The sequence below is a fragment of the Pseudoliparis swirei genome, chromosome 7 (genome assembly GCF_029220125.1).
Source record: "Pseudoliparis swirei isolate HS2019 ecotype Mariana Trench chromosome 7, NWPU_hadal_v1, whole genome shotgun sequence".
NCBI classification, from domain to species: domain Eukaryota; kingdom Metazoa; phylum Chordata; class Actinopteri; order Perciformes; family Liparidae; genus Pseudoliparis; species Pseudoliparis swirei.
Window position 1 is genome coordinate 30198753 of NC_079394.1, and position 15150 is coordinate 30213902.

General features: G+C 46.1%; 1 protein-coding gene across 1 annotated transcript; it reads right to left on the reverse strand.

Annotated features, from left to right (window-relative positions):
- Window positions 1–177: 177 nt before the first annotated feature.
- Window positions 178–14898, reverse strand: LOC130196338 (uncharacterized). The gene is made up of 17 exons (XM_056418362.1): window positions 14848–14898; window positions 14325–14588; window positions 12126–13356; window positions 11978–12013; window positions 11721–11899; window positions 10865–11036; window positions 10706–10756; window positions 10261–10366; window positions 8580–8650; window positions 7577–7653; window positions 5503–6205; window positions 4877–5041; window positions 2858–2973; window positions 2306–2410; window positions 2055–2226; window positions 1139–1180; window positions 178–1061 (listed from the first exon to the last, which is right to left on the reverse strand). The coding sequence occupies exons 3-17, from the start codon at window positions 13341–13343 to the stop codon at window positions 963–965; spliced, it is 3312 nt and encodes a 1103-aa protein (XP_056274337.1). The 5' UTR covers window positions 13344–13356; window positions 14325–14588; window positions 14848–14898; the 3' UTR covers window positions 178–962.
- Window positions 14899–15150: the final 252 nt, after the last annotated feature.

Sequence of the window (15150 nt, forward strand, 5' to 3'; positions counted from 1 at the left end):
GTGTCTCCTAAGCGTCCATAAGGAGAGAGGAGAGGAGAGAGGAGCTCAGTGTCTCCTAAGCGTCCATAAGGAGAGAGGAGAGAGGAGAGGAGCTCAGTGTATCCTAAGCGTCCATAAGGAGAGAGGAGCTCAGTGTATCCTAAAACATCTCTATTTCAGACCCAGTAATACGATGAGTTCATTAATTACTTTTCTTTATTAAAATCTTGCATTCCTGCTTTCTCCAAAACGTATACCAGCTATAACGTTGTAATTGCACTCCAAGCCACACGGTGCACACATCAGTGAATGAAAACTGTCAAGCAAGAATGAATTATATTAATGGAAAATATGCGTAATAAAAATATATCGACTGGGTTGTGTGATTTGTTAATTTGCTTTTGGATAACAATCAGAACAGAACTTCATGACACTAAAGACGAGTGTGTCGGGCCCATCTTCAAGGTACCAGGCCATCCGGGGCTTCTCCTTCTCATACCCACAATCACAAAAATCTACATGAAGAACAAAAAAGTACCGAAAAACATAAAAAAAGATTAGAAATAAACAATTATTTACAAGGGATGGTCAGAGATTCGATGATGCAAGGCAACTTCACGTCTCATCGTAGCTCCTCCTTCATTGTTCATAAAGCGGTCAGACGTGTTTTTAAAAGGCTTTCGAAGAAGCACAATAACTTCATAAAAGTACTAATTTCCCATCTCGGGCTTTCCAATTTCTAACAAAAGAAAAAAGGTAAAAACGTTTAACATGCTGAAATAGCTCGTCCTGAAACTCAGAGGTAAAAACATTAATTTAAAGACAACGTCTGTTCCGTAGTTCTTCACCTCTTACGCTCTGGGGGGTCATTCAGTTGATTGGCTTCATACAGATGTGATAAAGAGGCAACGGGGCTTTCATTATAGTAATCCCATTGAGGTGTGTGTGTGTGGGGGGGGGGGTCTTTCGTCAGAGATGGAGGTTCAAGGCCGGCGGTCGTATTCGCTGATCTTTCTTTTGATGTGCGACAGCTTGGACCGGAGATGTTTACACTTCTTCTTCTTCACCTGGTAGTCTGGGGCCTGCAGAGAGACTCAGAGTTACCACCGACCCGCCCCCTCGCCGCCGCCTCGCCGCCGCCTCGCCGCCCGGCCCTTACCTTCTTCAGGTTCTTCAGTCTGCCGTACTCGTCCATGGCGTCCTGAGATCACAAAGGTGGGGGTCAATGAAGCGCCCTCGGGGATTCACACTCTCAACCTGATTCATGCACAGCCACGGCCTCTGAAAGGTGACCCCGTGTTTGGTCTCTAGTTGCCATGGTTACAGTCAGGGCCGTCGGTGAGGACGGAGGACAAAGAACCGCCACCTGGTGGAGGAGACCGAGTGGCTCAGGGATCCTGGGAGCTACACTCACAGTAAGGGTTCTTAAATGGTTCCTTAAACGGCTTTGTGGTTCTACGGAGAACCATCACCGACTGAAGAACCATTCTTTTGTTTGAGACACCTTTATAGGTTCTTTAAAGAACATTTTAAGGAAATGGTTCTTAAAGAACCCTGGTTTGAAAGGTTCTGTATGGAAGCAGAAATGGTGCCTTAAATATAAATGTTTTTGAAGGTTCTTTGAGACACCTTTATAGGTTCTTTAAAGAATCTATTCATTAAAGGGTTCTTCAAAGAACCCTGGTTTGAAAGGTTCTTTGTGGAACCAAAAATGGTTCTTCTATGGCATCACTCTGAAGAACCATTTTTGGTTCCAGGTGGCACCTTCATGGTTCTGTGTGATGTAGTCCGGGTCATCAGCCCGTGGTCGGGTCTCCTAAGTCAAACAGGTCTCAGGAATGAGCCCAGACCCTGATGACCGGTTCAGAAAACCCTAACGGATAGCGGCCCACGGACTTTAGCTACCTCGCCCGGACCAGGGGAACCGGGGAACCCTCCCGGAGCCAGACCCAGGAGGGGAGCTCGCCGGCGAGCGTCTGGTGGCCTCGGCCATCTTGATCTGAAGCCATTTCTTTTTGTAGTCCGAAGCACACCTTGTAGTCCTATGAAGAAGCTTCGACTGACTCCAAACTCACCAGGAACTGTGGACTGCCCTCGGGGTACTGGTCCAGCTCTCGGCCCAGGTCAGCCAGGTCCTGGTTGATGCTGTCCAGCTCAGCCTGCATGCCCTTGTAGTCCTGGTGGTCCTGGTCAAACTCCCGCTTGTAGTTCAGCCGCTCCTGCTCGTTCACAATGGAAGGAAACGAGCTGCGGAGCAGAGTGGACGTAGTTCATGGGTCATGTGACCCGTACCAGTGAGACCTGGTCCAGACACCGGGCTACTCACACATTGAAGTCCTCCTCCTCCAGGTCCTCTCCAGACTCCACCCCCGGGTCGTAGTCCCTCATCCTGAGCTTCTGGACCCCAACAGAGCTGCTGATGTCCGAGTCGCTGCACAAACAAAGACTTTCTTTTAACTTGGCTTGTTCTGGGGTTTTTTGTTTGTAACTTTGTTTCCTATTTATTTATTTTTTTGTAACTTTGTGTTTATTTGTTTGTAACTTTGTGTTTGTGTTTTTTGTTTTTAAATTTGAGTTTCTTGTGTTTATTAGTTTGTACGTTTGTATTTCTTGTGTTTTTGTTTGTAAGTTTTTGTTTATTGTGTTTTTTTATTTGTAACTTTGTGTTTCTTATGTTTTTGCCTGTCTTGTTCAGGTCACCCTCGAAAAAAGAGATGTTTCATCTGAATGGGAATCACCTGGTAAAATAAAGGTTTAAAAATGTTTTTTTAATTTAAAAGAAATAAACGAATCAGTGCTGCAGTGACAGAAACCTCCAGTAAACTCATCGGGCTTCATTTCAAGAGGGAAGTTAAGGAATCGTAGGATGCTCGCGTACCCTGGAAGGTAAAGAGGCTTGTGGTGGTCCAGCTGGTCCACGTAGTCTCTGGACCCCCTCGTGATGGGGTTGTGGTCATGTAGCTGCACCTCTGGGTCTCCGGACACATTGTTCACCTGAAGCAAGAGAAAGACACAAGGCCTGTCAGGAAGTTTATCAAACGGGGAATTTATAAAACTTCAACCAACCACTTTTCACAAAGAAAGGTCAGTTAAATTGCTTGATTTGAGCAGTTCTGTTTCAATGAAACCCATTTTTTAAATCTCTTTCTCCATTTCCCTCAAACTTTCTAGCCCCTTGCGCTCTGCTTATGCTCAGCAGTCTTCACCAGGACCAACCAGTTCCTCTACTCACCGATACCATCCCACCACATTGGCAAGCTCCTCTCACCCTGAATGAAAACTATGCTGCTCTGGAAGTGGTTTCATGAGTGTCACTGTCTTCAAAACACACGATGATGTCACTGCTGGGGCGGGAACAATGTTCTAAAGTTCTTTTGTGGATCCACTCGTTGGGATTTCAGCCCCTTCAGATGTGGCTCCTTCTAATGGTTGTTGGATACGTTTTTATTTTTAGAACAACACAACTTAGAGTGGCCTCACAGACCACACCCAGAAACCACTCATGAACACGCACACACGCACACTCACACACGCACACACACACACACGCACACACGCACACACAGACAATCTTCAAGAATGTCCCACAACAAGTAGGTGACACTCTGTGCACAGTTCCTGGAAATAAAATAGTCTACATTTTAAGTCATCTTTTTTTAACATTTTTGTAAAAACAACTTTAAAAGAGACAAACGACAAACAATGAAAAGATAAAGATAGGGTTAGCCAGAGATAAACTTACATTTGTTGTTAGTTAGTTGTTCACAGCCCATAATGTAATGCCACATTGTGTGTATGGTGTGCCCTTTAGCAACAGGTGTGGTACATACGTTTAAAATTGGTTGAATTGAGCTGATGTACTTAGTTTAGTTTTATGTTTGTGGACTAAAGGAACACGACCGTTCAAAAGGGGTACCGTAGAAATGTCCTTATTTTTCAATTGAGATAACATTAAATGAATCATAAATACTCTCTCGACACAGTTAATGTGTCAAATGACTATTCTCTGGTGTTTAATGAAGTCTCCACATAGGTGTATAGAGGGTTAAAGTTAGGGTTAACCCTAACGCTCTACATAGGTGTATAGAGAGTTAAAGTTAAGGTTAACCCTAACGCTCTACAGAGGTGTATAGAGAGTTAAAGTTAACCCTAACGCTCTACAGAGGTGTATAGAGGGTTAAAGTTAGGGTTAACCCTAACGCTCTACATAGTGTATAGAGGGTTAAAGTTAGGGTTAACCCTAACGCTCTACATAGTGTATAGAGGGTTAAAGTTAGGGTTTACCCAAACGCTCTACATAGTGTATAGAGAGTTAAAGTTAGGGTTAACCCTAACGCTCTACAGAGGTGTATAGAGGGTTAAAGTGAGGGTTAACCCTAACGCTCTACATAGTGTATAGAGGGTTAAAGTTAGGGTTAACCCTAACGCTCTACGTAGTGTATAGAGGGTTAAAGTTAGGGTTTACCCAAACGCTCTACATAGTGTATAGAGGGTTAAAGTTAGGGTTAACCCTAACGCTCTACAGAGGTGTATAGAGGCCCATCTCCAGTGTTCTAATGGTACATTGTGTTATCGCTTTAGAAGACTAACGGAGGGGTAGAAAACACTTTAAACCCTTTTTATGTGAGCGCAGCCGAAAACAGTTATGCTGCTGAGAGAAGCTATGAAACTGGCCTTCCTTTGAGCCACAAGAAGAACGACATTAATATTTACAATAAACATCATTATTCATAACCTCGTCAATGTCTTGACTAGATTTTATATTCATGTTGCAAATCATTTGATAAATAAATGTGAATTTTCATGGAAACACCAAATTGTCTGGGTGACCCCAAACTTTTGAACGGTAGTCCTTTAGATGCCAAACACACACACACACACACACACACACACTCACCCACTCCCCGACACCGTTGCTGAAACCATTATTGACGACCTTCACTTCCTCCCAGAGGATGCGGTGGTGGCCCCAGCGCCTGATGCTGTTGCGAGTCTTGACGGCAAACACCAGCAGGATGATGAGGGCGACGAACACCAGGAAGCCCAGGACGATGGCTATGGCCTGGAGGGGTAACGGACATCAGCAACAGGAAGAGCCAATAACACGGCCAACGTATGAGCGCTGGATCAGAGTCCACAGACAGACACTCGCTCCATGGTAAAGGGTCAGTTCACCAAAATACTCTTATACCACGACACCCAAACAACAGGAATTCATATTTATGTTTAGGAAGCTCAAAACATCCAAAATTAAACTTGTCTATCCAGAAACAGTGTTCTGTCTTCTAGTTCACAGAAAGGTGTGAGTGACTATCGTCAGCTTATTGACTTCCATGCTTCAGGACGGGACGCGTGAGCCTCCGAATATTGTTAGGAGTCCATCACAGAGAACATTATGTCATCTGCATAGAAATGTAGTGGACAGTGGAAGTCCGTTTGGTTTATATTCCAGACTGAACCGGAGTAAACCCAAAGACGGTCTGTTAAAGAGGAACACACGATGATAAAGCAAGCGTATCGCACCTCTTGGGGCTCCACCACACAGTAATGGTAGAGGTACTGGTTCAGGAAGATGCCCTGGGCCTGGCTCTGGGTCTGGTACTGGGAACACAGTTGCTGGACCTGGCTGTAGTAGACGGACCCCGTCGACTGGGCCGTCGGGTTCACCGCCACCAGGTACACGATCGTGGCGATGACCATGAGGAACGCCAGGATGGCGCAGATGATGATGGTTGCCAGGTAGAACTTCGGCGAGCGGGCAGAGTTTTGCCTCGAAACCACCAAGATGAATATGATGAGCACGGCGATGAAGGTGATGGCGGCGATGGCGATGATGAAGCCTTTTCCAGCTGCGGGATTCATTTGAGATCCTCCAGAGCCGTAGGAGCCGTAGGAGCCTCCGGAGCCACCTCCGTAGGAGTTGCTCCCGTAGGAGCCGCCGTAGGAGCCGCCCCCGTAGGAGCCGCCGCCGTAGGAGCCGCCGCCGTAACCCGGCATCAGGCCGGCGCCGCCTCCCATACCCATGAGGCTCATGTCGTAGTCCCAGACCAGTGTGGAGGCCACGCAGGCAAACATAGCCACGCACATGATGATGATGATGATGCACACGATCTTCATCACTCCAGGGGGGGAAGTCCAGCGGTAGAAGTGAAGCATATTTTCTCCTTGGTAGTAGGTAAAGGCCGGATTGGACGTGTGCTCGCTGTGTTTGTGTCTGCTGCTATGGCTGCAACAGAAGAGGACACACGTTAGATACTGGACTATGTGGTGGACACTTACTGGACCATGTGGTGGACACTTACTGGACCACGTGGTGGACACTTACTGGACCATGTGGTGGACACTTACTGGACCACGTGGTGGACACTTACTGGACCATGTGGTGGACACTTACTGGACTATGTGGTGGACACTTACTGGACCATGTGGTGGACACTTACTGGACCATGTGGTGGACACTTACTGGACTATGTGGTGGACACTTACTGGACCACGTGGTGGACACTTACTGGACCACGTGGTGGACACTTACTGGACTATGTGGTGGACACTTACTGGACCATGTGGTGGACACTTACTGGACTATGTGGTGGACACTTACTGGACCACGTGGTGGACACTTACTGGACCATGTGGTGGACACTTACTGGACCATGTGGTGGACACTTACTGGACCACGTGGTGGACACTTACTGGACCATGTGGTGGACACTTACTGGACTATGTGGTGGACACTTACTGGACCATGTGGTGGACACTTACTAGACCACGTGGTGGACACTTACTGGACCATGTGGTGGACACTTACTGGACTATGTGGTGGACACTTACTGGACCACGTGGTGGACACTTACTGGACCACGTGGTGGACACTTTACTGCATTATTTTTCAATGCACTTTTTTATAAAACATTAAATTAATCATAAATACACTCTCTACATGGTTAATGTGGTAAATGACTATTCTCTGAATGACTATTTAATGAAGTCTCTACATAGGTGTATAGAGGGTTAAAGTTAGGGTTAACCGTAACGCTCTACTTAGGTGTCTAGAGGCCCATCTCCAGTGTTCTAATGGTACATTGTGTTATCGCCTTAGAAGACTGACGGAGGGGTAGAATCCCTTTAAACCCTATTTATGTGAGCACAGCTGAAAACAGTTATGCTGGTGACGCTATAAAACTGGCCTTCCTTTGAGCCAGAAGAAGTATATATAAATCATGATGTATAACCTCGTCACGGTCTTGACTATATTTTATATTAATTTTGCAATTAATTTGATAAATAAAAGTGTGAGTTTTCATGGGAAACACCAGATTTTCTGGGTGACCCCAAACTTCTGAACCGTAGTGTACGTATAGCAGTCTGGCTTCGTTGAATCTCGTGTGAAAGAGTTCCCTGAGAAGCAGCGTCAGAACTTTCCTTCTTTTAAAGAATAAAATGGTTAACGGCAACTTCGATTGGGAGTCTTCATTCCTCCTCTCCCGATTGACCGAGAACATCTTCCATTCCAGAACCCTCAGCGGATACAGAGGTATCGGCCTGAGGAGTATGTATGTCGTGGCTGAGACTAGAGGATGAAGTGTAGGTCACTTACTGCTTGCTAGCACTTGACTTGTGCAGGTGGGATTTGTGTTTCTTGGTCGGCATCCTGAAATCCAATTGAAGGTCACCCTGCAAAAAAAATGTTTATATATCATTTCTGTTCTTCCAACTACACATTAACATTCACAAACCGATGGGAGGAGCTTTGGAGTCGGCTGTAGCTCACGGGGAGGGCGGGCTTGGAACCGGGTACCTTATGGTTACCGGACAACCACTCTCGTGGGAAGAGGGGTCGTCCATCAGGACTAACTAACATTCTGATGGGAGGAGCTACCATGTGAGGTACTACCTGATGGGAGGAGCTACCATGTGAGGTACCATCTGATGGGAGGAACTACCATGTACGGTACTACCTGATGGGAGGAGCTACCATGTGAGGTACCACCTGATGGGAGGAGCTACCATGTAGGGTACCACCTGATGGGAGGAGCTACCATGTGAGGTACCACCTGATGGGAGGAGCTACCATGTGAGGTACCACCTGATGGGAGGAGCTACCACGTAAGGTCCCACCTGATGGGAGGAGCTACCATGTGAGGTACCACCTGACCATCAGGACTATCCAACACTGCAGGTTGGGGTTCAGTGCCTTGCCCAAGGACACATCGACATGGACAAGCATAGCCGGAGATCGAACCACTGATCCTCTTATTGAAGGACGACCCCTCCTCTACTGAGCCAGTTTCCAGGGGAACTTCACTATTAAGTGATAGGAGTTACATTTAAAACCATTTAAAGTCACCAAATACATGCCAGTCAAGTATCTCCGTTTCACATTGGATATAAAAAATAAAAATAAAATTCCAAGAAGAAAAAAATGGAGAACAGACATCAGTAAAAACAAAACGCGACGACCTGCTCACCACGTACGATGGTCCGGAGAGAACGGCGGCAGGTAACCAGGTAGGTTACAGATATGATATGTATAGTTATAAGAGTTATACTAGTTTAGTTGTTTTCTTCTGACCTCGGTAATCACCGTTAAACGGACGCACCTGTGTCTCCCGTGTGATCCTGCTGGCCGCTGACGTGATGAACGTAAACACTCTATGCGCGCGGGTGCATCCTGGATGCCTCGAGCGCGCGCGCCCAGAGGACAAAGGGACACGCCCACAGGTGTTCTTCAGGTGGGCGTGTCCCGAACAGGACTTACCTGTTCGTCCCCTCTCTCCTCTCGGCTTGGAGAAAGAAGCGTCGTCCTCTCTGGGAGTTGAATTGTTTATTTTGTATCCAGCTTTGACATTCATCACAATTAATGTCCGACAATGTTTTAGTTTCATCATCCAAATATTTTCTTCTCCATTTTTCCATATTATTATCAATCAGACAACATTTTACAGTCAATTATATTTGTTTCTATATGTTTTACTGTTAGATATCCTATGAGAAATGAAAGAAAACAAATGTTAGTTGATAATAACATTTAAAAAAGATGCGTTAATACTTATTTTGAGTCTTAATTGCTCATTGAAATAAAAAAAAATAGCCTCAAATGTGAACTTTTACATGACATTACAGGTCATTTAGCAGACACTTTCACTCGAGGCGCTCAAAGCCTGCCATGCTAGTCCGGCCAAACAAAAACATGTTGCTAAACCCGATACTGGGAGGAGCAGCACGACTAAACCAGTCCTCCCAGCTGCAGCCATCTTAGAGAGCTGCTGGTTGACATGCTGCCAGAAATGGAGTTATGCATCCAGTCCAGTTCCTGCAGCTCAGGTGGAAAGAATATATTCCTTAGAGAGGGGGGAGGCACCCCTGGGTGCTACTGCACTACCTCTATTCTGAATCCACTGCGTCGCTCGTCATTATTGTGAATCATTTCTCAATATTTTGCCTATATTAATATAGAAAAAAAAGGTAGAACACAATTTTAAATAAAAGCAAGAATAAAAACACGAAAGATTGTTATAAATTCTTGGATGAACCGGAACATAATAATGGTTAACCAGGTCTATTATATACATATTAACTTATCAGACTATATTCTTACTTGGTAAAACATGTACTTGTGTAAGTAAAAATGTTTATTCCAAATACTGTTTTTCTTAAGGTGTAATGTCATGAACTAACCGCTGGAAGTGAATGATGTGAAAGAAGGTTCTCAGACAGGACTTTAGCTAAAGATGTAAATACAAGTTTATAAAAGGTGCTTCCTGGTTGTAAAGCGGTATGACATATGATACAAAACAATAACATGCACGAAAATCAATCAAACAATGTACATGTGAGTTTACAAAAATAATGAAGAAGAAAAACACACTTCTGTTATATTCAAAATTGTGATTTCAGTAACAGTTCATTGTGCCTCAGTTTGATAGAACAAACAAAAGAAATGCAGAATAAAAATCAATACCAGTATTATAACAAGCAGCCATAACACACGCAGCATATGAAAGTAGATTTGACCGAGAATACACTAACTAACTTATCACAGCCTCATTACAGTATTTACAGCATATTTATCTATTCAGGCACTTTCTAGAGCCAGCTGTGAGATCCCATTTACACCTGGTCTTAAAGGAACAGTCACATTTAAAATGTTAAAGTGTTGGTCATGAAAAGATCATTTCAATTTGTGTTTGAATATTTATGGTTTACTTCATAGTCAGCAAACAGATCTTGAGATGAATTCCGGGTGCGTTAATGACGGCTTGAACCTCAGAGTTCAGTTGCCATTGTTTAGGTCCACCTTGTTGTACTCCTGAATCTTCTGTTTGATATGAGAGAGCTTGTTCTTCAGGTACTCACACCTGTCCCTTTTCTCCAAATACGTTGGATCCTAGCAACAAAAACAGAAATACATTTTTTATTTAATGTTTTGCTTTCTTTCCTAGTTATGGGATTCCTTTACATCGGGACATGATGCGAGGGGCGACTTCTCTGGTTGCATAGAAGCATATACACATCTATGCTTCATATGTTTAGGCTGCATTCTCTCTCATGACCACCAGGGGGCGATTCCTCTGGTTGTATAGAAGTATATGCTTCATGTATTAAAGCTGCATTCTCTCTCCTGACCACCAGGGGGCTACTCGTCTGGTTGTATAGAAGTCTATATAATGACTCTCTCCCTCAGTAAACATGAGTTCCTTAATTACATTTTATGATGTATACTTACAGCTTTTTTCCTTTGATATTCCATTAAAAGGCCACTGATGCGCTCCTTTTCCTGAAACATAATTATAGTGTTATATACACAAGTGTGTTCCTGTGTGTGTGTGTGTGTGTGTGTGTGTGTGTGTGTGTGTGTGTGTGTAGACAGGAGTCGGGGTCGTACCATTTGGCTGGAAGGCTGGGAGGGCAGGTTGTGCATCATCTCGTCCATCCCTTCAAACCTCTTGGCCATGGCCTGGACCTCAGCGTGCAGCTCCCTGTACTCGGCATGCTGGTCATTGAAGACCGCCCTGTACTGGTCCCTCTCCTCCTCTGAGCGGATGCTGGGGTACTTCCTGTGGGAACAGGAAACCAAATATGTTCTTGGGCTGCTCGGTACATTCAAACGACAGGATGTTTTCTCAGACTCCTGACAGAGGATTCTAAGGAAGACGATATCCATAGAATCCCATGAAGAGACCCAAACCACACATAGTTCTGACTTTCCTAGCATGTCTGTGTCCCTTGGCCCCAAATGATATGGCCCAGAATGCATCAGGCTCCAGAGACAAACACAAGACTTAGTTGTAGGATGTATTGTTGGTATGGCTGCACATGGTATTTCATGACTGTAATAATACACACTGTGTGAGATGGGTGAGATCAAATTGAAGTCTGGTTTATTGTATCATAATGACCGAAATATGAGAAGAAAAAAACTATGTTCAAGCAGAGAAACGTCATCAACTCAAAATCCACCATTTTCTGCCAAAGTCTTGAGTGGGAGATAGAGAACCACTCTACATCCACTAAGGTTGATAAAAGCCTTTAAAACTGAGGGGTTGTTAGAAGCCTTTAAAACGGAGGGGTTGTTAGAAGCCTTGAACACTGAGGGTGTTGCATTGGAGAATCTTCCTACCCAAACTGATTAGGATGTCAAATATGTACATGACAAAGACATCCTAGGTAGAGTCTTCCCATCCAGGGGGTCTGAACACAGCAATGTACTTTTGAACAACGTAACTAAAGGCTGTACTCACGCCACATAGTCGGCTATCACCACAGGTTTGGGGATGTGTCCGGCTGGTATGTGGCCTCTGAGGATCTCTGGCTGCAGCGCCGCCAGAGGAGCAGCCGCAGAGTAGCTAGAAGCGTCCATGAGGTCCGGCTGGACGGTGGGGAGAGGGGTCTGCTCGGAGAGCCTGGAGGCCGGACCCGGCTACAGGAGGCAGGAGACAGGCAGGAGTTCAGCGCATGGACGTTGTGTGCTCGGACAAAACCAATCCCGGATACTTACGATGGACAGAGGGACTGACGATCCGATGGTTCTCATCTAGGTTGAGGGAAGAGGAGAAGGGAATCTTTAGAAGGTTATCAGCCATTCCTCCTAGAGAGGACGCTTAAGACAAGAACATTTGATAAATTCATCCGTGAGTGCTTCAGACCTCTTGCACCAGCGCCTCCTTCCTCATCCTGGCCGCCTCGTGCCGCCACAGCTTCAGACACACTCCGGCACCAATGAAGTAGAGCACCATGGTGATGAAGAGGAAGACGATGGCCGCCGTCTGGCCGGCCTCCGTGCGACAGAATGCCCCGTTCACCCCGTTGTTGAAGACCGGTATGTTGCACAGCCCCCCTCGCGTGGTGTCCCTCACGTACATGACGCTCGCTGCCAGATACAGCAGCGCCAGGACCAGGTTGATGGAACACTCCGTGATGGGCCACCACAAAGAGTCCAGGAGGATGGCTCGGTAGTACAAGCTCATGCCGAGGACCACCAAAATAACAGTCACGATCCAGGTGAGACCAGCCACCACGAGGATGAAGGGCGTCTTGGGTCCCGAGTAGGAACCGCCCCCAGAAATTCCACCCAGCCCCCCGAACAGCTGCGGCTGGGAGTACCCGTACACGTTGAACCACTCGTTGTCTTTGTGAACGTAGGCACAGACGCAGGCGAACACCGCGGCCCCCAACAGCAGCTCCACGCAGCCCAGGATCCTCAGCAGACCGGCCCAGGACTTCATGTAGGCGTAGCGCTGGTGGTACTCCTCCACCCGCTCCAGGTAGGTCAGGGCGGAGGAGAGGTCGGTGGGCACCGCCGACGCCGAGTCCAAGGCTTCGCTGCCCAGCAGCAGAGCGTCTCGCTCCTTCCGAGAGGCGTAGCTGCCCCCGGAGCCGCCGTAGGGGTCGCGGTAGGACCCCGGAAGGGACGGAGACGGAGGGGCGGAGTTGGGGGGCGAGCAGGGGACTCCTGCCGTGGTGCGGCAGCTCTGAGTGGACGAGGGAGCAGGGAAAGGCGGCGGCGGAGGGGAGGGGTTGGCCCAGACATCGCTGGCACGTCTATCGCTATTGCCACGGAAAAAGTTCTTGACGGAGGCGGGGATGAAGCGGTGGACCGGCTTGATGTCCATGACATCAGAGTCTTCCTCCATTGGCTCGTCATCGCTCGGGGGGAACAAGGTGGGACCAACAGCTGGCTCTTCAGGTAAAGGGGGAGGAGGGAAGTAGTTCAGGCTTTCAGCTGGTGCCATTTCATACAAGGGTTCCCAGGGCGGAGGAAGATCGGGGTCCCGCCTTAAGGAGCCCGCAGGGACCTGGTCATAGTGTGGGATCTCTGGCACTCGGTGAGACCTGGGGGCGGAGCCAAACCCTCCTGAAGACATCGGGACCCGGACTCTGTGGGGATGAAAACAGTCTACTGTCAACACGTGGAAATGATCATTCCAGGTTATCAAAACTTATTTTCGGCGTTTTTTGGACATAATTATATTGTTATGATAACATTGTGCTCCTCAATGTCACCGCTGAGAGCTTGAATCAGTCACACATCAGCAGGCTGGAAACAAGCCCGATGACTGAGGGACATGACGGTTTATTTTCTGTCTCAAACTAATGCAAAGCCTCTTCAAAACAGATATTAACATATAATCTCCAATATCATAAGAATTAAGTTCCATCATCAGTTGATGAAAGCTTGGTCTGTGTTCTGAGTCTACCCGTAATATATGCAGAGAATACTCTATTTATAGCTTTTGGTCTAAATGCTAAATAAACTCTTTTTCTTGACCACTGAAAGCTCTTTAACACCACATGTCATCATTCACCTGTAATGAGACCTTTTAGGGTGCTGGGACCTTTTAGGGTGCTGGGACCTGTACCGAGAGCCTTTAGGGTGCTGGGACCTGTGATGAGACCATTTAGGGTGCTGGGACCTGTGATGAGACCATTTAGGGTGCTGGGACCTGTGATGAGACCATTTAGGGTGCAAGGACCTGTGCCGAGACCTTTAAGGGTGCGGAGACTACATTCTCCCGCTAAGAGAGGCCCGTGTGCTCATTAAGCCCCGTCTAGCCTTCACGTGAACCCGGGGCTACACCTGGGTCTACCGTTACGGGTCGACACATGACCGGAAGTGGACCTGTAACCTGTGAGTGGTAGTGTACGGTGTCCCTGCACGTGACGCAACCACATCCACCGCCAACCGGTAGACAAGTTAAATTATGAATTTAAAAAACAGGCGCTGCGGTTTATATTGACTTATACAACAAAGTCTAATGACATTGTTCGACGTGTACAAGTTAAACTCTGTATTCCTGTCGTCATAAGACAGAATGAAACTCTTCGATATGTGGACGCGGACTCACCTGCAGATGATTCTCCGTCGAGATTTGGCAGTGAAACGTGGAGCAGCATCCCGGGAACCCTCCCCTTGTTCCGCGGCCCCTCACACTGATCCCAGGTCAGACCTCACTGTGCACTCCGGGCTCACGGGGGTTAATTAGCAGGAGAGAAAACCGATCCTGGATCGGCGCCGCAGTGAAACTCACCTGGCCAGTCTGACCAGTCTCACGAGGCGTTCACGGTCTCCTCCCACGCTCCGGATCTGGCGACAACATGTTTCCTTCTTTCTGTAATATATAAAGTAAAATATGGATATTTTATTAATCAGTGTGTCTGATGGAAGCAATCTTATTCTTAATGTTATGATTAATATACTATAAGTATCCACTATATTGGATATTTAAGAGATTTCCACATGCAATGAGCTTGTTTAAATATTGTATATAATGATAATAATAATAATAATAACTTTATTTATCTAGCACCTTCAAGTTTACAAAGTGCTCTACAGAGTCAACGCAAAACAAATATAGTATAGTATAGCACCTTTTTCATGAATAGTTTTTGTATGAATGGCAGTCAATAACTATAAAGATGACACGTTGAAGTCTCCTCAGACTAGAAGCACGAAGGAGAAATGGAGAAATTACATCACAAATAAGACATAGTTTTATCTCATCATATTTTATGAGCTGTAAAAACGAAATTCCCAAGAAATTGATCTAGCAACTGACATCAGCAAATGATTGAGAGGTAAACAGAGCACACGTTACTTTAGAATACATTATGCTGAATAATACATATTATATCATTGGATAATAAATATTGATGCATTGATATCCATCCATT

What these genes read in the sequence shown, in the direction of transcription:
- LOC130196338 (XM_056418362.1), bottom strand. Translation starts at nt 13,343, where the DNA reads ATGTCTTCAGGAGGGTTTGGCTCCGCCCCCAGGTCTCACCGAGTGCCA. An exon ending in CAAGGTGGACCTAAACAATG is followed by an intron (nt 8,651 to 10,260) that starts GCAACTGAACTC and finishes CGAGGCATCCAG; the next exon opens with GATGCACCCGCGCGCATAGA. An exon ending in GAGGAGGAGGACTTCAATGT is followed by an intron (nt 2,227 to 2,305) that starts GTGAGTAGCCCG and finishes TCTGCTCCGCAG; the next exon opens with CTCGTTTCCTTCCATTGTGA.